The following is a 22,720-nucleotide window of genomic DNA, read 5'->3' on the forward strand; positions in this document are numbered from 1 at the left end:
AGTTAGAAAGACAGACAGATAGACGATAGACAGGCAGAAAGATTATGAGATAGAAAGAGACAGACAGACAGACAGACTGACACCGAGACATACAGTCAAACAGATATCAAGACAGACAGTGTTTGAGAGAGACAGACAGACAGACAGAAAGACAGACAGACAGACAAACAAACAAAAATTTGTCAGACAGACTGACTGAACAACAGACAGACGGACTGACAGAAAGAGACAGACAAGACTGACTGACTGACTGAAAGACAGAGAGAAAAAACAGACAGAAAGACTGAAAGACAGACAGAAAGACAGACTGAAAGACAGACTGACTGACTGACTGACTGACTGACTGACTGACTGACTGACTGACTGACTGACTGACTGACTGACTGAAAGACAGAAAGACAGACATACTGAAAGACAGACAGAAATACAGACAAACTGACTGACTGACTGACTGACTGAAAGACAGACATACTGACTCTGAGACAGACTGACTGGAAGACAGACAGAAATAAAGAAGAACTGAAAGACAGACTGACTGAAGGACAGACAGAAATACAGACAAACTGACTGACTGACTGACTGACTGACTGAAAGACAGACAGACTGACTCTGAGACAGACTGACTGGAAGACAGACAGAAATACAGACGAACTGAAAGACAGACAGACAGACATGCAGATAGACTGACTGAAAGACAGACTGACTGAAAGACAGACTGATTGAAGGACAGACATACATACATACATACATACATACATACAGACAGACAGACAGACAGACAGACTGACTGACTGACTGACTGACTGACTGACAGACAGACAGACAGAGAGACAGACTGACTACTGACTGACTGAAAGACAGACAGACTGAAAGACAAACAGAAAGAAAGACAGAAATACAGACAGACAGAAAGACAGACTGACTGACTGAAAGACAGACATGCAGACAGACTGACTGAAAGACAGACAGACAGACAGACAGACTGAAAGACAGACAGACAGACTGACTGGAAGACAGACAGACATGCAGACAGACTGACAAAAAGACAGATACACTGATTGACTGACTGACTAAAAGAAAGACAGACAGACAGACAGACAGACTGACCGAAAGACAGACAAACTGACTACTGACTGACCGAAAGACAGACAGACATACAGAAAGACAGACAGAGAGAGAGGAGACAGACTGACTGAGACAGAGACAGACAGTATAACAGAGACAGAAAGACAGAAAAACAGACAGACAGACAAAGAGTGAGACAGACTGACAAACAAACAAACACAGAGAGACAGACACACTGACTGACACAGAGACAAACAGACATCAAGACAGACAGAGTGTAAGAGAGACAGAAAGACAGACAGACAGATAAACAGTGAGACAGACAGACCAACTGACAGACAAACAAGCAAACAGAGAGACAGACTGACACAAAGACAGACAGACATTAATACACACAGGGTGTGAGCGAAAGAGACAGAAAGACAGATAGACAGACAGACAAACAAATGAAGAGACAGACAGACTGACTGATAGACAGACAGACTGACTGACAGACAGACAGACAGACAGACAGTAAAACAGACAGATAGATTGACAGTGAGATACACTGACTGCCAGACAGACAGACTGATTGACAGAGAGACAAACAGATGTATCAACCCGCCTTTACAAGACAAATTAAACAAACTGATTAAAGTGGAAAAGTCCCTCCATTAAAAAACAGAAGAGACGACAGATGGTGAAGTATTTCTGCAGCAATATTCTTTACTCAGAGTTCAGAGTTTTGGAGGTTTTGCTGTACAAGATTCGGCGCGTGTGAACAAAGCCCACGCATTAGCACAAAAATGTCCCAGAGTTACGGACTGAGCTGCACTACAGCTTCACACAAATAAAAGTATCCTGAAACAGAACCAGCTATTAGGTAAGCAGGATTTATTATCACCTTTCCATAGTCATCAAACTCAGCGAAGAGCTCCGAGTCGTCCTCTAAACTGTCTCCTGACGTCTCCACGATCAAACCAACACCATCGTCAAGAATCTCCTCTGTGAAAAGACAAACATCAGCATGACCACAATGAAACAAAGGTAGATATGATGGGTAGGTTATAAATGAGTTTATAATGGTATTTGACCTTGACTTTGAGAGAAGATATCCGTATAGAGGTTATCCACAACATCCGAGCGTCTTGGAGGCAGAAAGCAAAGCTGTCGGCGATCAACAGGGGGCAGCGTGTTGACAGTGAGCGAGAGAGAGACCTGAGCGAAGGCCACCTTCATGTCATTGAAGGTCAAAGTGCGAGCGTCTTTCCCGTTCAACTGCAGAATCTCATCTCCTGCGTTCAGACCTGTGACCAGTTCAATAAATATGGAAATAGGCCATGAATAATTCAATTCTGTAATATTACCGTCATACATATTTCCCCAGACATGTGCAGTTGATAAAAAAGAGATGCATTGGGAACCTGATGTGTTTTATTAACCAAAAAGAAAGACACCGTATTTCAACACGAAATCAAAAATGGATGTGGTTTTATTTCGGCTAAAAATCTTCTGCAGTGGACTAGCAGATGGCACAGATGCTCAAAATCCATCAAGTGTCCTGCTGATGTAGATCTGATTTTCCTCATAATTGAATGCCTCCCTTCGATCTCTAAATAAAACCGTAAAAGCACTGTTAATAAATTCAGCTCTGGTTACATTGGTCACGATGTGAATAATAGCTCAATCCCCCTTCCGTGTTCTCTCTAATGTGACGGCCAGCGGCAAAATAAAATAGATGTAATATATAACAAATTATATTCCCTAGCTTTTTCCATTTCGTCCTGTTTCTATTCTTTCCGCCTGTGGGTTTGACCCAGTTCCTGAGGTGATGTGAAATGTCAGCAATAAGCCAATGTCAGATTTGATCAGGCAGACATCCTTGGAGGGATGAAAATCTCTTTGGCACGTTCCCAAGAGTATGAAAGTCAATGTAAAAAATGCAATAATCTGCTTTGTTGGTAATTAAAGGGACAGTTCGCCCAATCTCTCATCATCTGCTCACTCATTTAATCTTGCTTATTCAAAAACACTTTATATTCATTAGTTGGGACATAAAAGACACTCAACCTTTACTTTACTTTAGATATTTTTTTACACAATGAAAGTAAAGGGTTATTGTGATTGACAGTCCATAACATCTAAAATATGTTATGTTACAGAGTTTTGGAACAAGATGAGGAAGAACGTACATTAAAATTGGAGGAAGTTTTATTGCAATGTGGGTTCGCCCAAGTGAATTTAGTTTAGTGTGGCTTGGGCTTCAATCTTTCTTTTTACTAATAATCAAACATTTTATACAAGTCAGTAGGTGTATAATAACTTAAAATAAAGTTGTATTTGTTAAACATTAGTTTATCTATTAGTTAACATGAACTAACCAGTCTCTCCAGAAAAACGCGATTATGTGACTGCATGATTCAATGCATAATCAGCCAAAGTCCGCATATTTATGCGTGGGCCGCATTTTTTCAAATACGCCAAAAAATTGCAGATATCCATGCGCAAAATATGCGAGGCTTGCATGATTTCATAATCCCCGCATTTTTGTAGCACAAAACACATATATCTTAGCAGAAAGTTGAAAAATGTTGCATTTACTTCACACAAGTGCAGCTATGTCCTTTGTTGTCATGGGAACCTTATGAAGTGACGTGAACATCATTGAAAAGCAAAACAGTTTTTGCAAGTTCACGAAATTTTTGCAAGTTCACGCAATTTCATCGCATAAAATTGCATAAATATCCCACATATTCCATCGCACTTTTTAAGAAAACGTGACGCAAGATCAAGGATTTTTGCCCGCAACAATCACAAAAAAACTCTGCGCTTTTTTGACAGGACTGACTAACGATGATCAATACCTCTACAGCATTTATTAATGTTTGTTCATGTTAATTTGGGAATTTACTAAAACATTTACAAAATCAAACGTTGTAACATTAAATAATGCAACATATTGCATTGACTTTTATTGCATTTATTACAATAATGCATTTACTATGTAAGGAATAATCGACGACGGGTAGTTGAATTATGCAGAAATGATGCACACCCAAGGTGGTAAGGCTGCACGATGCGACATTTTTTTCAAGTAAATTATTCGGCTTATACCACGGTTACCACAAACATTGCTTTGGTGGATATTTTAAAAGTTGCCATGAAAATAAAATGAAAAACTGTAATTTGTTTTGGAATATTGTGGTATTTTGTACAAATTACTTAACTGTGAGCTTCATTATTAAAAAAAAAAAAGTTCCTTCATAATCTTTAATCAAAAATTTAAATCTCCTCCTTTCTCTTTACTTCTGCTCATGTGGTATGGCAGGTGGGCGGGGTCTGGGAGAAGATCGCTGCGATTAGCAATTAGCAACACGACCCAACTTAAAACGATCAAATAAGATCTCGATGGACCAATTCAAATCCAGCTCTTCCTTATTTCATTTCAAAAGCTGATTTCACTCAGATATACTTAGGCAATCGCTATGCATGTTATTTATTTTTCTTTATTTTAAAAAAGTTAGTTTGTTGTTGTAAATGTTCCAATTGGGACAGAGATTTTCAAAGAGTTAGGAAAATGTTCATGTTTTATATTTTGGTTGCATTTGCAAGTAAAAATTTTACTGCTTAACTAGCAGTGGCGGCTCGTGACTGCTCATCTGAGGGGCGCTAATTCAAAATAAGTGTTCGGAGTGTCATGTGTGTTGCTCGTGTTTTAAAAAAAACATGTTTGTTGTGTCATGTGAACCATGTGCATCACGTGTTTTGTCAAAATTAGTGCCTGCTGCGCACACGTCAAATCGTTTATGATAAAAGAGACGCTCACATTCACAAAATACACGCAAGACACTCCCTTAACAGTGAACTCTGATGAGATTATGAGAGTATCTGGCAAACGCGAGCGTCTCTTTTATCATAAACCATTTAGACGCATCTGCAGCAGGCACTTATTTTGAGAAAAGACACGTGATGCACACAGGATTTCTTGACGCGCAGAACACATATTTTGAAAAAAGGAACAACACACATGACGGCTACATACATGTTGTGACGAACTTCGCATCGAGCGCCCTCAAAAAAAGAAGTCACCGGCCGCCACTGTTAACTAGCCACGTAATATAAAAAATATTGATAAATTAATCGAATCGTAATTGCATCGAAAAAGTGTTTAAGGTCTCACATCGCTGCCGGATAATTTTTTTTATTGAATTATAATGAACTGTCTGATTTACACCCTTACATAATACGTGCCCTTTAAAAACGAATACATATCCAATTCCAGTATGACGCTTCAGCAAATCAAGCTGTATCTGTTTTTCTGCTCCCTTTTCTTTTTTCATTTAAAAGATATCTGTACTGTTTGACTCTCAGAAATCTGCTCAAGCTTGTGTTATATAACAAAAGCAGAACAGCACAGATATCACAGCGCGTACAGCACGGCTTCATTTCCAGTAAGAGTTAGGGATAGAGATAAAAAAAGAGGGAATAATTGACAAAAAAACAGCTAATGAACCTTTAGCAAATGCTAATCCTCCGGCTCTGACATCAGTGATATACAGCTGCTGTATGCCGTCCTCTTCAACCACAGAGATAGAGAAACCTGAGAGAGCGAGAGATAGATAGAGCAAGAGAGAGAATCACTTATCAAAACCCATTGTGGCCTTTCAAATTGCAACCTTTTACTTACTGTAACTACATACTGTCACATATTCAGCTATCATATTCAAGCATTTATATAAGTATACTCTCTTCTTCAACAACCATTCTGTACGAACAGGTCGGGATTTAATGCCCATAATGGATTTCTGGCACTCACCGTATCCAATCATACAGGACTCATCCCGATCAAACTGGATCACCTTCCTGATCTTACAGCACAGCTCGATTTCCTTATACAGCTATAAAGAGAGCATAAGATATCATTAATTAATATACTTATAACTGAACAGATCTTTGATATTTCACATTCAAACAGTAATATAAACAACAGGGACATGTGCAGTCACACATGATGAAGGAAAGGGGTGAGAGTGAAAGAAAACAGGATGGTTTTATTGGCAGACAGACACTTTTTCCTTGTTTGAAAAATTATGAAACATTATGGAGACTAAACAGAAGCTTGAAGTTCTGACAGATGCTGAAAGCATCGCAAAAGTACACTGCAAAAAATGATTTTCAAGAAAAGAAATCTTAGTATTTTTTGTCTTGTTTTCAGTAAAAATATCTAAAAAAACTCTCATGGTGCGTTTATGTGAAGTCAATGTGAAGACGAGTTGACGCGCGTCTTGAGGTCCCGCGGCGCGGATGAGGCGTTTGGCTCGGCATGGAAGACGCGTTTCCGCCTCATTCACGCGTCTAGCTCGCGCGAAAGGCACGAATTGAGCATTGTGGGTGGTACGCGCGAATGGTGCTTTTTGTGCATTTTGTGTTTGACACGAATTGCCGGCTGACGCCCGAGTTGAAAAATTTGGCGGAATTTCGCGCCACGTTAACCAATCAGGAGCATGCTTGCTGCTGCGGCGGCATCCCCGCCCGGAATCACTCATTCAACATGAAGGAACGATATTGTCCGTGAGCAGTCATCCGGAGCTATACGACACAAGTTGTTATTTCTATAGAGACAGGAATAAAAAGGACCTCGCTTGGAAGCGTGTTAGTGAGGACATCGGGCAACCTGGTAAGTTGTAATACACATTTCACTTTTGAGTCAAGTGACGTTTATCGACCCGCGCCGTTTATTTTTTCCTTATAGTAAGGTTACCAAATACAAACTGGTAACTCTCGATAAATGCTCAATCAACATCAGTCATCAGTCACCCCATAGCACTTGCCCCTCCCACAAGAAGCAGATTTTGCCTCTGACACGTGTCAAATGCTTGCTTTTTCCGCGCGTCTACTCCGCTCTACACACGCGAATGCATTCAAACTGTTCAAGCGGCAAACTAGGCGCGGTAGACGTGATTTTGACGCCTGAAACGTGGTTGGTGTAAACTTGGCATCAAATTGAGATTTTGCATAAAACAAAAAAAAAAATCTGCCAATGGGGTAAGCAAAAAAATCTTGCATTTTTTTTCAAGAAAAATTCAAGAAAAATTAGCTTACCCCATTGGCAGATTTTTTTGCACAAAATCACTTAAATTTGATATTTTTGGACTAAAAACGGGACTTATTTTCTTGGGTCGTTTTGCTCAGCGGGAGAAAGCACCTTAATTTGGGAATTTTTGGATATTTTTTGCTGAAAACAAGACAAAAATACTTAGATTTTTTTTTCTTGAAAATCATTTTTTGCGGTGTAAGTTTCAAAGCTTTTACACTGCAAAAAAAGATTTTCAAGAAAAAGAAGTCTTGGTATTTTTGTCTCGTTTTCAGTAAAAAATATATAAAAATTCTTAGATTGTGATTCCTTTTCTTGATTAGCAAAACGACACAGGAAAATAAGTCGAGTTTGTAGACCAAAGATGTCAAACGTGGGTTATTTTGTGCATAAAACAAGCAAAAAAAATCTGCCAATGGGGTAAGCAAAAAAAATAGAAAATTTTTCTTAAAAACTAAATTCAAGACAAAAAAATCAAGAAAAATTAGCTTACCCCATTGGCAGATTTTTTTTTGCTTATTTTATGCACTAAATTACTTAAATGTGACATTTTTGGTCTAAAAACTAGATTTATTTTCTTGGGTAAAGAATTTTTTAGATATTTTTACCGAAAACAAGACAAAAATACTAAAAAAATGTTTTCTTGAAAATCATTTTTTGCAGTATATTATGCTGGTGTGTGAACACAACCACCCTACAATTAAAAAAAAATTTTTTAATCCCATTAAACCAGAGCGGTCTCATTAGACATGCTGTTTTGATTATCTTATTAATGTGATGTCACATTAACAAAGCCCTGCCCATAGCCACTGACTGACTTACTGAAAAAAATTATTCTTTTTTTAACTAAAGTTTTTTGTTTTGTTTTGCCTTTCAATTTTTTTTGTTTAAATGTAGCTTAAATAAATTGATTGCAACCACTTACCTTAAAAATTTAGTAAATTGAATGAATAATTTTTTTCAGTGTGGTTCATTTTACCCAAAAGCTTTTATAAAATGTTTGTTAGCACAATGTAGCGTTAATGCGGCTAATCATTTTTTTCACAGGAATCAGATCTATTTTTAGCCGAAATCAGTAGCTCCCACCCAATTAGGGGAAATTGAATGTGCTATAATAAATGATCTGTGGGGTATTTTTAACTGAAACTTCACAGACACATTCAAGGCACACCTGAGACTTTACATCTTGTAAAATGGGAATGAAATTGATCGGGACACATTACAGACCCCATGAGTGAGCATCATAGCTCATTGTGTCTAGCACACGCAAGCAATAAGCGCATGGGTAAGCGTTTACCCCAAGGACCACCCGCCATTCACGATTGTGCAAATTCAAACTTGCCATGTAAGGAAGCATAATTCCTTACGTCTTGTAAACGATAGGACATGTTTGACTGTGTGTAAGCAATCTCTTTTCTGCTCGTTTTTTAGACTGTGACACCATCTGGTCTGTGTATGACCATTAATTCGGTATCTGTTTCTTTAACAGGGCCTGAATATAACACGACTGTTACAGTTTGACAGAGAGGCTTGATGGAGCTGACGGCCCAGCAGGATAAAAGTGATGAGAGAAGATTTAAGCAGCGGGTGGGAGAGAAAATTCAACGACAAACCTACCAGATCATAAATATCCTCCTCGGGTTTAGGGATGTAGAACTGCACTTGGTTCTCAATGAGAAATTTAAGCCGCACATAGTGTTTTGTAGGGTCCAGTTGGTGAGCCTGTAGAAAGACAGTGTGAGATGAAAGAAGACACACATTTCATGAACAAACCACACTGCCGAGTCTTCCCAGCAAGCAATTTTGGCTAAAACAAGGCTAAATTTGGGGCGCCAGCGACGATACGTATACACTTAGAAGCAAACACCTTGAACACCTGTTGACTTTGCTTACATGTTGGAATATCATAAATCTTCAAGTTGTTTTGGCAAAAATGGCATGTAACCAAATGTTATTTAGGGTAGTCATAGCCGGACTATTTTGGGTTTATAGTTAGCCGTCATTTCAACATCTCGGTTTTTGCTTGCTGGGTTGTTATTCGACCGTATCTGTTACTTCGTGGGCCAGATGGAGAGAAATGACAAGCTGAAAGACCCAAATGCTGATATCAGACAGACCGCGGCATGTTTTCGGGGAGTTTGATAGCGAGAGGCGAGCAGACGAATACAGCAGGTTGCTTTATACAGTGAGGTCACGTGTTTGAGTCCTGAGGGATGCTTAATTTCAGCTGTGACCTTCAAACAGTCACTGAACACTGAAGTAAACCTCTGAATACACAAAAAGTGGCATAAAAATGGCTAAAGAGGTAAATACAGTAAATACTAGGGCTGTCAAAAGATTAATCAGGATTAATCGCATACAAAATAAAGGTTTGTGTTTGCATAAAATATTCGTGTAAGTATAGTGTGTAATTATTATGTATATATTATTATGTATAATACATATATTATGTATATACTGTACATACACACATACAATTAAAAATTTAAGAAAAATTGTATTAATTTATAAAATATATCAAAATCTAAATAAATAGATGTAAATATTTCTTAATTCCATACATGCATGTGTGTGCATTTCTACAAAATATTTACACACAGTGCACAAACACATTATGGAAAAAACAAACTTTTATTTTGTATGTGATTAATCGCGATTAATCTTTTAAAAGCCCTAGTAAACACACTAAATACTAAAAATAAACTAAATATCTGAAGTAAAAAATAAGCTGTTATGATTGTCAAATCTCTCAATGCAAAAAAATTACTTTCTTACTTAGTATTTTTGTCTTGTTTTCAGTAAAAATATCTAAAAATTCTTAAATTAAGATGTATTTTCTTGATGAGCAAAATGACCTAGGAAAAAAGTCTAGTTTTTAGACCAAAAAATATAAACTTTAAGTAAATAAGTGCTTAAAACAAGCAAAAAAATCTGCCAATGGGGTAAGAAAAATCTTGAATAAGTTTACTTTTTTCATAAACACTTAACTCTTTCTCCGCCAATGACCAGTTATTTAGTCAAAAAGAAAACATTTGAATAAAAAAAGTGTTCCTAAAAATTATATGTTAATCTCCAATACTGCGATTATTACTACCCAATTTATGAAAAAAAAAACTGAAGCCAAAACATTATTTATTAATTTTATTTATTAATTTAATTGTATGTTTTGATAGTCATTCTGAATCTGATCTCTGGCAAGATTCCTTTGCAAAAATGCAATTATTTCAGCTTTTTGCAAATAAAAAATACCTATATTTAAGAGTTTATAAGCAGAGAAAAAATATAGATAGGATAAAACTTTTTCCCCCGTTTTGTTTGTTTGTTTGTTTGTTTATTGTTTGTTTAAAAGCAGAGGGTCTGTTCTTTCATTTAATATATTTGTATGTCTATATATTTTTAGAAGAAAATTTTCCTGGAAGGCAGTTTGTAAAAGTTTTGTGAAAATCACAAAAATATTTGGCGGAAAACTTTTCAAAAATGGCTGGCGGGGAATGAGTTAATTCAAGAAATTTTTTCTTACCCCATTTATATTTTTTGTCTTAAAACTAGACTTATTTTCCCAAGTCATTTTGTCTATCAAGAAAATACATCTTAATTTAAGAATTTTTTTATATTTTTATTGAAAACAAGACAAAAATCCTAAGTAAGAAAGTCATTTGCAGTGCTTCATACCAGCATAGATCACAATGTTGTTCATCAGGACAAGTTAGCGAACACCAATTCTACATTTTCACATTTTGATTTGATATTTTGAACACTGCAATATTCCATTAAAAAAACAAGAATTGCCAGTTTCGATTTCATGAGGACATTAATCTTAATGCACTCATAATTTGAATTAGGAAAGAAGGCAAATTAAAAAAAATCGTATTTACCACAAACAATGACATCCAAATTCAGCTTGCTAGTACTGAATAACTGAATTCTGGCACATTATGCCGCAGTTTATAACGTTTCTGGTATGAGAATGTCACCGTTCTTACCTTGCAGATGGTTTCGAGCATATCTAAGGCTGATTCTCCAGGGTGGATGATGGCTAACACAGGCTGGTCGTTTGGCAGGCACACCCATGATGGAGTGAGATGGTCTTTGGACCAGAGGTCTTGCTCTGTGCTGGGTCTTGGCAGACTTTTCACCGGCGTCTTTGTTTCTTTTGTAGCGTGACAAATGATATACGGAGAAGCAACAGCTGTGATGGAGGCTTTCAGTGATGTATTTTTCATGTGAACTGATGTTAACCTTCATCCCACTTTCAAAGAGCTCTCACTTAGGTACTCACACTATTTCTGCAGCATGCACACTGTGTGCAACATGCTAGTTTTGTGTATGCATGAATTACTACATTTGTTAAAATGCACAGCAAAGAGTGCATCAAAACATCAAGCCTTGAATCTGTGGCTGCTTGACTGCAAAGGTGGATTATAGCACAGCCATCTCTACAAGTCCAACCAAACCTAGAGTATCAACCCAGAGCAAATCTCCATTAGCAAACAGAAAGACGGATACTTACTGTTGTTTCACTGCCAGATCCTTCAAACAGATCTTCTATAGGACTTTTAACAGGGTCTTCACCTTCTGCAAAAACCTGTTTGAAAGAGCATCTACATTTTAAAACAAACCCAACAAATCTAACACCAGTCAAAAACTGTGCATATAATGTTTAGGATGTGTAGCTTATCTGTTTAATTGTGTGTATGTGTGTCCGTGAGTGTCTCTGTGTGTGTGTGCGTCTGTGTGGTTTACCAGGGTAATAGTGGTGTATGTGTGTTACCTGGTTAATAGTGGGGTGTGCTTTGCTCTTTCTCTTGGAGTGAGTGTCCAGACCCCACAGTGATGAGAAGCGACTCTTGCGTTTGCTGGTTGAACGTGACATGGCCTGTGTCCGTCGTCTCACGCCGGTCTCGGTGCGAGCTGCCACCTACAGTACAAACACAGAGATCAAATGATAGTGTGACATTTTTCTTGTTTTACAGTTTAGCTAAATATCATAAATCTATCGTAAAACATTTTACTGAAAAAGTCATATATATTTACAATAAATAAATTAATAAATCAAATACAATTTAAATTAACAAATTCAATTTATAATAAATTAATAAATTAAATGTATAATAAAATAATAAATTAAATACAATTTAAATTAATAAATTAAATGTATACTACATTTATAAAATAAATGTATAATAAATTCCATTTATAATAAATTAATAAATTCCATTTATAATAAATAGATAAATTAAATTTGTAATAAATTGATAAATTAAATGTATAATAAATAAAATGTAAAATAACATAATACATTAAATACAATTTAAATTAATAAATTAAATGTATAATACATTAATAAATTCCATTTATAATAAATTAATAAATTCCATTTATAATAAATTAATACATTTAATTTATAATAAATTAATAAATTCAATTTATAATAAATTAATACATTCCATTTATAATAAATTCAAAATATAATAAATTAATAAATTAAATGTATAATAAATTAAATGTATAATAAATCAAAAAATTTAATTTATAATAACTTCATTCTTATCCTACTTTTTTCTATATCCTACTCATGAACACATTTATCTTGTTGTAAGGACTTATGTATAATAAAACAATAAATTAAATTTATGATAAAATAATCAATTAAATACAATTTAAATTAATAAAATAATTTTATAATACATTGATCAAATAAATTTATAATAAATGTATAAATTAAATGTATAATAAAATAATACATTAAATATAATTTAAATTAATACATTAAATGTATAATATGTTTAATTTATAATAAATTAATACGTTTAATTTATAAAAAATGAATACGTTTAATTTATAATAAATTAATACGTTTAATTTATAATAAATTAATACATTTAATTTATAATAAATTAATACATTTAATTTATAATAAATTAATACGTTTAATTTATAATAAATTAATACATTTAATTTATAATAAATGTATATGTTCGATTTATAATAAATTTATACGTTCGATTTATAATAAATTAATACATATATTAGTTGCTTTACCAGAAAAAAAATCCTGTATTAAAAAAGAATTTTATAATTTGTCTTATAAAAAAGTCTGTTACAAACATTTACACACTGCTGTGTAAAAAGAGCCATTAAAACACGGATACTTTCAATATTCATTCATTCAGAAGCAAACAAACAAAGAAAACTTGCTTCCTGTGGCCACTTCTGTATAAAGTTTTTGGCAGAGCTTTTTTGGTGTCATTTAGAAAATTGGACACGCCTGTTGTGTTGAATGCACTGTGGCATTTCTGGGTCACCTGATGCAGAAAAACTCTCTGGTCCCATCAAAATACAGCCCTTCACTTCTCTGAACAGAGCTATTATTTTTAAAAAAACACACAAGGCCAAATGCACTTCATCTGAAACCAACACTTATCCTCTATTCCTCTCTCTCTCTCTCTCTCTCTCTCTCGATGAGAATATTAAAGAACATCTACCCCCTCCATCCAAAAATACCCATAAACTACAAGGACAAAAATAAAATCTGTATCTCTGTGTTGTCCAGCTCCTACACAAAATCTGAGGACGGTTTTGATTATCTGTAACTGCGGCCCACATCCAAGAGAAAACACACCAGCCAACAGAAAATGCATTACCACTTACACACAACACTGACGGTTGGAGTGAACCAGGTTACCACAAAAACATTTTGGATGAAAATAAAGTGATACCAATGATCTCGATGAACCAATGTTACCTCAAGCTACTCTTTCAAATTTTTTAATTTTGCATTTACAGTACATTATTACGTATACATTTTGATCAGTATGTGTGTCCCTGTGGTTTGAACCCATGCCCTTTGCACTTTTAATGCAATGCTCTACCACTGAGCTATACAAAATGTTTTTTCAAGTATAAAGATAGATAAATGTTGCTATCAGTCAGACCCATGGTTTAATAGTTTGCCAAGCCGTGTAACAATTCTTAATTCTGTTCCTGGTACCCCTAAACATTTCTGTCCTAAATGTATGTAAAAAACCAATGAAATAAATCAATGCAAAAATTAAAACTGAAGAATAATTACCAGTGCATGGAAGGATGAGACAGAGAAGATGCCCAGTCGTCCCATGGCCAGTTTGGTGGGACGAGAGGCAAAAGCCAGCAAGCGTTTGGGGTTGGGAAGCTCGCCGCCCTGCAGGCTGGACAGATAACAGCGGAACCGGAATAAATCCATGTGGAACTGCTCTAAATTCTGCTCCCACAGGAAAATCTGAGGTAAAGAGAGAGACAAAAGTTAGGAAAATGTTTACAGCGGTTTCCAAAATCTTAAGCAGCTCCATTAAGCATACTTTGGGGTATTACATTAGAAGAAAATCCATTTCAAAACTGCCCAACTGCAAAAACTTAAGCCATTTCTTGGCATCTTAAAGCTTCTGTTGCTTGTGTTTAATCTGATTTGATAGACACATCTTATAAAATAGTGTTTCTGGGCCAGTGGATTGGGTTTATTTCCTACGGCGTCTCCTCCCAGCCACTCTTAGATTGTATTTTTTTTTTTGGAAAAACCAGCGGAGGGGGCAGCCATCCTGGAAACGCACAAAGCAGCTACACATTCCACTGGCACAGAGGTCTCGCAACTCAACCCCGCTGTCATTTACAGGGGCACAATGCGTAACCCGACGCTGCCAAAATTAAATACCCACACAAACACACAAGCGCGGGCACCGGCGACCCTCCCACCGCTGGGCTGTGAGCCATTCTGATTTCCCTAGTAAACATCCATTGAGCAGAACATGAACTTTTGCAGCGATTGTGGCGGGTGAATAAATATCATGTCAACAGTGCACCATCAGAATTACAGTGATGAAAATCTGATAAACAGATCAGCGAGACAATATCTACCGCTTGAGGACAAAGGACGTTTTTGCTGTAACGCATTGCGATACTGATACAATAATTATGAGACAGCAAACAGAAATGGCAGTTTCTCACAGTCACAAAACTAACATGGCATAGCCACTGTAATCATATTTTCATCTTTTCCATGTTATATTTTTGTCAAACCCACACAGGTAATGCATAATGCTCATTAAACACACTTTATCGCGTGTTAAAGTGAGCTATAATGTACTTCCATTATATTAAACCACCCATCCACATCTACATTTCCCCACAATAGTGTATTCATACTAGTTTAGAATGACATGACAGTGAGTACATGGTGATAGAATTTTAATTTCTGGGCAAGCTATTACCTAAAATATATAGTATATAGTAATAATTGCTGTGATTTGGCATCTTAAGTAAAAATGACCTGACTAAGAAACAACTCGACTATAAGAACCAAATCAACACAGAGATTTAAAGAAACAAATCAACTCGGAGACTTCAGAGAAACAACTTTACTCAGCGAAACAAAGACTCGAAGAAACAACTTGATTCAGAGTAAAGAAAAGCAAATCGATTTGAAAATTTTGTGAAACAACTAGCCACAAGAGAAAGTACTCGACTGAAAGAAATGAATCAACCCAGAAACTCAGAGAAACAACTCGATTTGAAAACTCAGAAACAACTCGACTCAGAGAAACAAATTAACTCAAAGAAATGAATCAACCCAGAGACTCAGAGAAACAACTCGATTTGAACACTCAGAAACAACTTGACTCAGAGAAACGAATCGACTCAGAGACTCAGAAAAGCAACTTGATTAGAACATTTTGAGAAACAACTTGACTCAGAGAAATGAACCGACTCAGAGAAACGAACCGACTCAGAGAAACAAATAGACTCAGAGAAATGAATCAACTCATTGAAACAAATCAACTCAGATTTCAGAGAAGCAACTCGATTCGAAAATTTAGAGAAACAACTCGACTTGGAGACTCAGAGAAATTCATCAATTCGGAGACCCGGTGAAACAACTCGATTTGGAAACTCATGAGAAATGAATCGACTCGGAGACTCAGAGAAGCAAATCGATTTGAAAACTCAGAAACATCTTGACTCAGAAAAAACGAATCATCTCAGAGACTCAAAAAAGCAACTCAATAAAAAAATTTAGAGAAACAACCCGACTCAGAGAAACTAATCGACTTAGAGAAATAACTCGACTTGAAGAAACGAAACAACTCAAAGACATGAATCAACCCAGAGACTCAGAGAAACAACTCGATTCGAAAACTCAGAAACAACTCGACTCAGAAAAAACGAATAGACTCAGAGAAATGACAAAGCAACTCGATTAGAACATTTTGAGAAACAACTTGACTCAGAGAAAGAATCAACTCAGAGAAACGAATCGACTCAGAGAAACGGATCACCTAAGAAAAAACGAATCGACTCAGACAAACAAAATGGCTCAGAGAAACGAATCGACTCAGAGAAACGAATCGACTCAGAGAAATTAATCAACTCATTGAAACGAATCAACCCAGATTTCAGAGAAGCAACTCGATTAGAACATTTAGAAAAACAACTCGACTTGAAAATTCAGAGAAATTAATCGATCCGGAGACCCGGTGAAACAACTCGATTCGGAAACTCATGAGAAATTAATCGAATTGGAGACTCAAAGAAGCAAATCGATTCGAAAACTCAGAAACATCTCGACTCAGAAAAAACGAATCGACTCAGAGACTCAAAAAAGCAACTCAATACATTTTTTTGAGAAACAACCCAACTCTGAGAAAAAACTCGACTCAGAGACTCAGAAAAATGAATCGACTTGGCGACTTAGAGAAATAAATCCATTCGGAGACCCAAAGAAACAACTTGACTCAGAGAAACAAATCAGCTCAGAGAAATAAATCAACTCAGAGAAAAGAATCAACTCAGAGAAGCAAATCGATTTGAAAATTTTGAGAAACAACTCGACTTGGAGACTCAGAGAAATTAATAGACTTGGAAACTCAGAGAAGCAAATCGATTCGAAAACTCAGAAACAACTCAGAAAAAAACGAATCGACTCAGAGACTCAAAAAAGCAACTCAATACATTTTTTTTGAGAAACAACCCAACTCTGAGAAAAAACTCGACTCAGAGACTCAGAAAAATGAATCGACTTGGCGACTTAGAGAAATAAATCCATTCGGAGACCCAAAGAAACAACTCGACTCAGAGACTCAGAGAAATGAATCGACTCAGACTCAGAGCAGCAACTCGATTTGAAAACTCAGAAACGAATCAACTCAGAGAAACGAATCAACTCAAAGAAACGAATCAACTCAAAGAAACGAATCAACTCAGAGAAACGAATCAACTCAAAGAAACGAATCAACTCAGAGAAATAAATCAACTCAGAGAAATAAATCAACTCAGAGAAATAAATCAACTCAGAGAAACGAATTAACTCAGAGAAACGAATCAACTCAGAGAAACAAATCAACTCAGAGAAGCAACTCGATTCGAAAATTTAGAGAAACAACTCAACTTGGAGACTCGATTCTCAGGCTCAGGTTTGCTCTCTCTGAAAGTTCAGATCTTAGGTTCAGATCTCCCTTCGAGGACAGCAATCCAAGTTCGTTTACCATTAATCATTAAGACTGAACGTGCAGGCGAACTAGTGAAACAACTTGATTTGGAGACTAATTAAAAACTTTGGAAATTAGTTACATTGCACAAATTCAAGACGAGTTTGGAAACATCAATGACCTGCTCTAGGATGGTCTTTCTCTTCTTGGTGTCGGTAACAGCCGACAGCTGCATATCTCCCATTTTCTTCATCTTTTCGTCCATGTCGATCTTCTGCTCCAGCTTACGGATCTCCGCTCGCAGGAGACGCACAGTATCTTCACGGTGGTGTAGCCGAGCGACGGCTGCGGCGCAGGCTGAGTGGATCGCTGTGATCCAGTTTTCCAACTCTGTCTGACTGCAGGTCTGTGCAAAAAGGTCAAGGGTCAAAGATTAGATATACTGATTGTTATAACAGGTTACACAGGGTATGTTTAGAACAACAGACTCCAAAATTAATACTTTTAATACCTGCAGTATAAAGTATGCATACTGTGCCCAAAACAACAGACCTAGAATACTATACTGGCTAAAATAATGCACTTAAACTGACCTTCAATTTGTATTCACTGTATACCTTTGTGTTGAAATAAGCTAAATATACAATCTAATGTATACATATATACATTTACAAAAATAGTATTCAGTGTACAGTATACACTGTGTGTAATGATAAACATGTGTTTTCCTCCAAAGTTACCTGAAAGAGGAACGAGTCTCCGAGAGAGTTACTGAGACAGAAGACGAAATCTTTTTTGGGGTGTTCGGGGACGGCCTGCACTATGCTGTTTTCAGCCCACACTGCGTGTTTAGGGACACTGTTGTGATCGATGCTCGACCGCCCGTCGGTCTCGTAGAAAAACAGCGTGCATCCTGGAAAGACAAATTAAGGTATGCACTCAAGCATCAGAAATTCACAGTTGTTCACGGTGAGTTAAATTAACACAACAGCCTGTCGCTCACTCTCTGTTACCAAGGCAACAGAAGTGAAGCAGGAGATCTAATGAGTTTATTGATTAAATTCTGCCCTCCAGTGGCCACAAAAAATGTGCAGCATTGCACTTTTCAATTCAATTTAATACATAAACACTTATTGGCTTGATAGATAATTAAATGTATCAGGATTGGTATTGGCAAGGTTTCTAAAATGTCATTCGCTGGTATGCAGTTACAGGGAACAATGTGTGAAATACAATTTAAGTTTTAAAGGTGCCAAAAAATGCACTGAAATAATATTTTAAATTGTTTTCTGATATTTACATAGAAGGTCTGTGACTTTATCAAGTGCAAAAATTATCCAGAGACGGATGAAATGGTCTATTATTACCTTATTTTAAAAGGTCATGAATAATAATGTTGAGCTCTGCTCTGATTGGCTGTTTCACAGAGCAGCTCCTTCGGTAGCTATGTGTGTTTGTATACCGTATGTTTAAGCCTATCATACAAAGATTTTGAGGGATAATCAATTGTTTGGAGATTGTTAATTGACATTTGTGAGTGATAAGTTTGTGTATTTTTCATTATGGACCTGTAAAACGTAACTGTAACGTCAATAGCAGACCTTCAGCCTAAACGCTAGCATATAGCATTAACTAGCATATAGCGCTAACTCAGCAGTCACAACTTTGTTTTTAGCATTGTAGCAACATTAATTTAAGGTGTAATTTAATGTTGGGGGCGTACATCTCGACTGTTACATCACAGTTGGTGTTATGTTGAGATTGGTCTGTTTTCCAGCTGTCTTTTGCATGCACATGGTTTACATAAAAATGAGTAAACAATCGCATTTAAGGCTCACGGTATGAGGCTCACAACTCTCAGGGTTCCCACACCTTAGTTAACTTCAAATTCAATGACCTTTCAAGGACTTTCCAAGTCCAATACCCTCAAATTCAAGGACTAAATGTGGGGACACATTTCAAGTGAAAGCAAGTTACATCGTGTTACCTTTTAAGATACATTGTTACAGTTCCCTTTCGTGGGGGAACTCGCACTGCGTCACTGCGGTGACACTTTGGGAATGCCTCCAGGGGTGAGTGCGTCTTAATGTGTACATCAAATTCAACCAATGGTGAGGCTTAACGACAAAGACAGGGTGACGGGGGAGCCAGGAAGTATATCACTATCTGAAATATTGCCAAAGATGGCGTTACAGGGACACAGGAAGTACGGCAAGGGAGACGCAGCGTCTCGTTCCCTTCTCAGGGAACAACAGTTACATACGTAACCCGACACGTTTTCATGTGTCAAACACAACTATGCAAAAAAGCACTTTGGTATGAATCAACATTCGCATACAGAAGATATAAGCATTTAAAGCGAACAGTTTAGCACGTGTGCTTAAAAGGCTAGAATTTTTATGATATTATCCTACACTACACAGGGAATAATATTGATTTTTCCCATAAAACTTCTTGCATAAAATAGATTCAAGCACTTTCAATGACCTTTATCTTTGTATGCATGTTCAAAAACTTGAATTTCCCCCCATATTCACAACCTTTCAAGGATTTCAAGGACCCGTGGGAACTCTTATTATTCAATTATGCCTACATAAATACAGTTTTACATTCTATGGCACCTTTAAATATCTGTTGGGAAACCTACAAGAAAGATAAAATCATAACAATATTTGCCAGACATAAGATGAATGTTTCTGAATGACGGGCGTTTCAATTCGACTGAAATCTGAAGAGCTTTTCAGGTCCTGCCCATATGAAACAACAAAACCTAATCTTTCTTTATTTGTGTATTTGAAGTTGTAAAACCTGTTTACAGTCTCAGGATCTTTTCAAAAACAACAAAACACGCACCTTTGAGAGACACCCAATAGCTCTTCCACTTGCGGCGAGGAGCGAGTTCCACCTTCTTGTTTTTTTTATGCACCAGGAAGTTTTTGACAGCGAGGCGTCCGGCTTTACGCACGGTGCCCTGCGCGGCCACGTTCAGGAGCGGGTCCGTGTGGTAGGCGGAGCTCAGGGTCAGGTGACTCTGCTCGTCGCTGAAGGCGGAGCTTCTCTCTTCGGGCAACTCTGCCCGGCAAGCGCTCTGCTCCAACTCTTGACGAAAGTTCTCATAGACACCCTAATAAAAAAATTAGTGTTATTAGTTTATTTTTTACAAAATGATTAGTTTTGATGCAACGATCAGTCAGAAATAAATCACCAGTGTGCGTTCTGAAGGTCCCGTCCCTGCACCACTGCTGCTCCCGCTGTCACTTCCAGTGAAGGCTCCCCCTGCTGACGTGGAGTATGCGGAAAAAGATGCTGACATGGTCTTGTAGTGTCGCACCTGGTGCTGAGACGCATCACTCTCTCCTGTCAAGCCATCGATGCCGCTGTCCTCATAGTCACTGCCGTCTCCTGATGTGACATCCTGGGTGCATAAAGGTGAAAGGTCAGCGTGAGAGATGGTATGGTAGGACTTAACAGTGATCCATTATCAGGGCTAGTATCAGATATATGTTTTCTAATAACTGATGATGATATTAAGACGGAAGGTTGTGAAATAATAATGATATATAATGGTTTACCTTAAAATGAAATGTTTCATTGTTAGAAGGCACTCAAACTTTGTTATGCAGGCAAAGATTATACATAGACAAGACATACGTTGTGTCCGAAATCAAATGTGTTTAAAACTAAAATAATATATCTAACAAGAACTGTGACTGTGTCTGGTTTCTGTTCTCACTCTCACAATCACGTTTATTAGCATGACAAAAGCGTCTCGGTTTTCGGAGTTTGACTTCTGGATCTGGATCATCAGAGACGGGCCAGAGGAAAACAACAGCAAACATACAGACACTGTGACAGCCATACCCATAATGCATTTCATATGAAATTGTACTCGCATATCAGTTCTGTGGAGGTATCAGATGGTAATACTGTAGTACCTGGATACATTTTTGTTTATTGGAATGGGTAGTATATTTTCTAGAGAGTAATACAGTCTAATGTAAAGCAATAGTGTGAATTGACATATATATATATATATATACAGTGTCTCTTCATGAGAGGAATCTGATGGATTCTGGATGTTTAACCACTGCAGACATTTATAACAAAACTGACATTTCCACTACACACACACGACTGTGTACATTAACATATGCTTACTATACAGTTATAGGGAAAGTTCACCCAAAAATGAAAAATCAGCATGTGCGAGTCATTATTCACTGAAAATCTGTTCCTCCACTATAACGCTTAAATCTTAGATATTCAGACATGATGTCACATTCGGCCATGTTTAACGAAATAATGCCTTCTTGGATTGACATTTAAACCTTTAGCTGCCTTAAATATTTAAGGTGAATCAAATTGGTTGTACAAGTTGTTTCAATTCGCTATTTTAAACATTGATGAGTGATGAGTTGGAATTGAAATTACTTATATGTGACCCTGGACCACAAAACCAGTTATAAGTTGCATGGGTATATTTGCAGCAATAGCCAACAATACATTGTATGCATCAAATTTGCCATACTGCAAAAAAAACTTTCTTACTTTGTATTTTTATTTTGTTTTTAGTATAAATATTTATTTTATAAATTCTTCAATCAAGATGCATTTTCTTAATAAGCAAAATAACCCAATAAAATAATATAATTAAGACAAAAAAATTCACATTTAAGTGAATTTGTGCTTAAAATAAGCAAAAAAAATCTGCCAATTGGGTAAGAATTTTTTTCTTGAATTTTTCTAGAAATAAATTATTAAGCAAAAAGTTTAAGTGAATTTGTGCTTAAAATTAGCAAAAAAATCTGCCAATGGGGTAAGATTTTTTTCTTGAATTTTTCTTGAAAAAAAGTGTTTAAGAAAAAAGTTCCAGATTTTTTTCTTATACCCATTGGCAGATGTTTTGGCTTGTTTTACGCACAAATTCACTTAAATTTGATATTCTTTGTTTAAAAAACAGACATATTTTCTTAGGTTATTTTACTCATCAAGAAAATGCATCTTGATTTAGGAATTTTTTGATATTTGTACTTAAAACAAGACAAAAATACTAAGTTAGAAAGTCATTTTTTTGCCGTGCAGTGCGAAATCATTAGGATATTAAGTAAACATTGCAAAAAATGAC

General features: G+C 36.5%; 1 protein-coding gene across 4 annotated transcripts in view; it reads right to left on the bottom strand.

Moving 5' to 3' along the window:
- tiam1b (TIAM Rac1 associated GEF 1b) overlaps positions 1-22,720 on the bottom strand; it is a 93,180-nt gene that overhangs the window by 28,176 nt on the left and 42,284 nt on the right. For all 4 annotated transcript variants that reach the window (XM_055197366.2, XM_055197367.2, XM_073863556.1 and 1 more), the window contains exons 4-16: positions 20,801-21,010; positions 20,449-20,719; positions 18,336-18,508; positions 17,777-18,001; positions 14,211-14,396; positions 11,910-12,056; positions 11,649-11,723; positions 11,122-11,292; positions 8,756-8,860; positions 5,861-5,942; positions 5,558-5,644; positions 2,139-2,351; positions 1,949-2,049 (exon numbers count right to left, since the gene is read on the bottom strand). In XM_055197366.2, the coding sequence (XP_055053341.2) occupies positions 1,949-2,049; positions 2,139-2,351; positions 5,558-5,644; positions 5,861-5,942; positions 8,756-8,860; positions 11,122-11,292; positions 11,649-11,723; positions 11,910-12,056; positions 14,211-14,396; positions 17,777-18,001; positions 18,336-18,508; positions 20,449-20,719; positions 20,801-21,010 (2,046 nt within the window). The remainder of the gene's footprint in view (positions 1-1,948; positions 2,050-2,138; positions 2,352-5,557; positions 5,645-5,860; positions 5,943-8,755; positions 8,861-11,121; positions 11,293-11,648; positions 11,724-11,909; positions 12,057-14,210; positions 14,397-17,776; positions 18,002-18,335; positions 18,509-20,448; positions 20,720-20,800; positions 21,011-22,720) is intronic.

The sequence above is a fragment of the Misgurnus anguillicaudatus genome, chromosome 24 (assembly GCF_027580225.2).
Source record: "Misgurnus anguillicaudatus chromosome 24, ASM2758022v2, whole genome shotgun sequence".
NCBI lineage: Eukaryota > Metazoa > Chordata > Actinopteri > Cypriniformes > Cobitidae > Misgurnus > Misgurnus anguillicaudatus.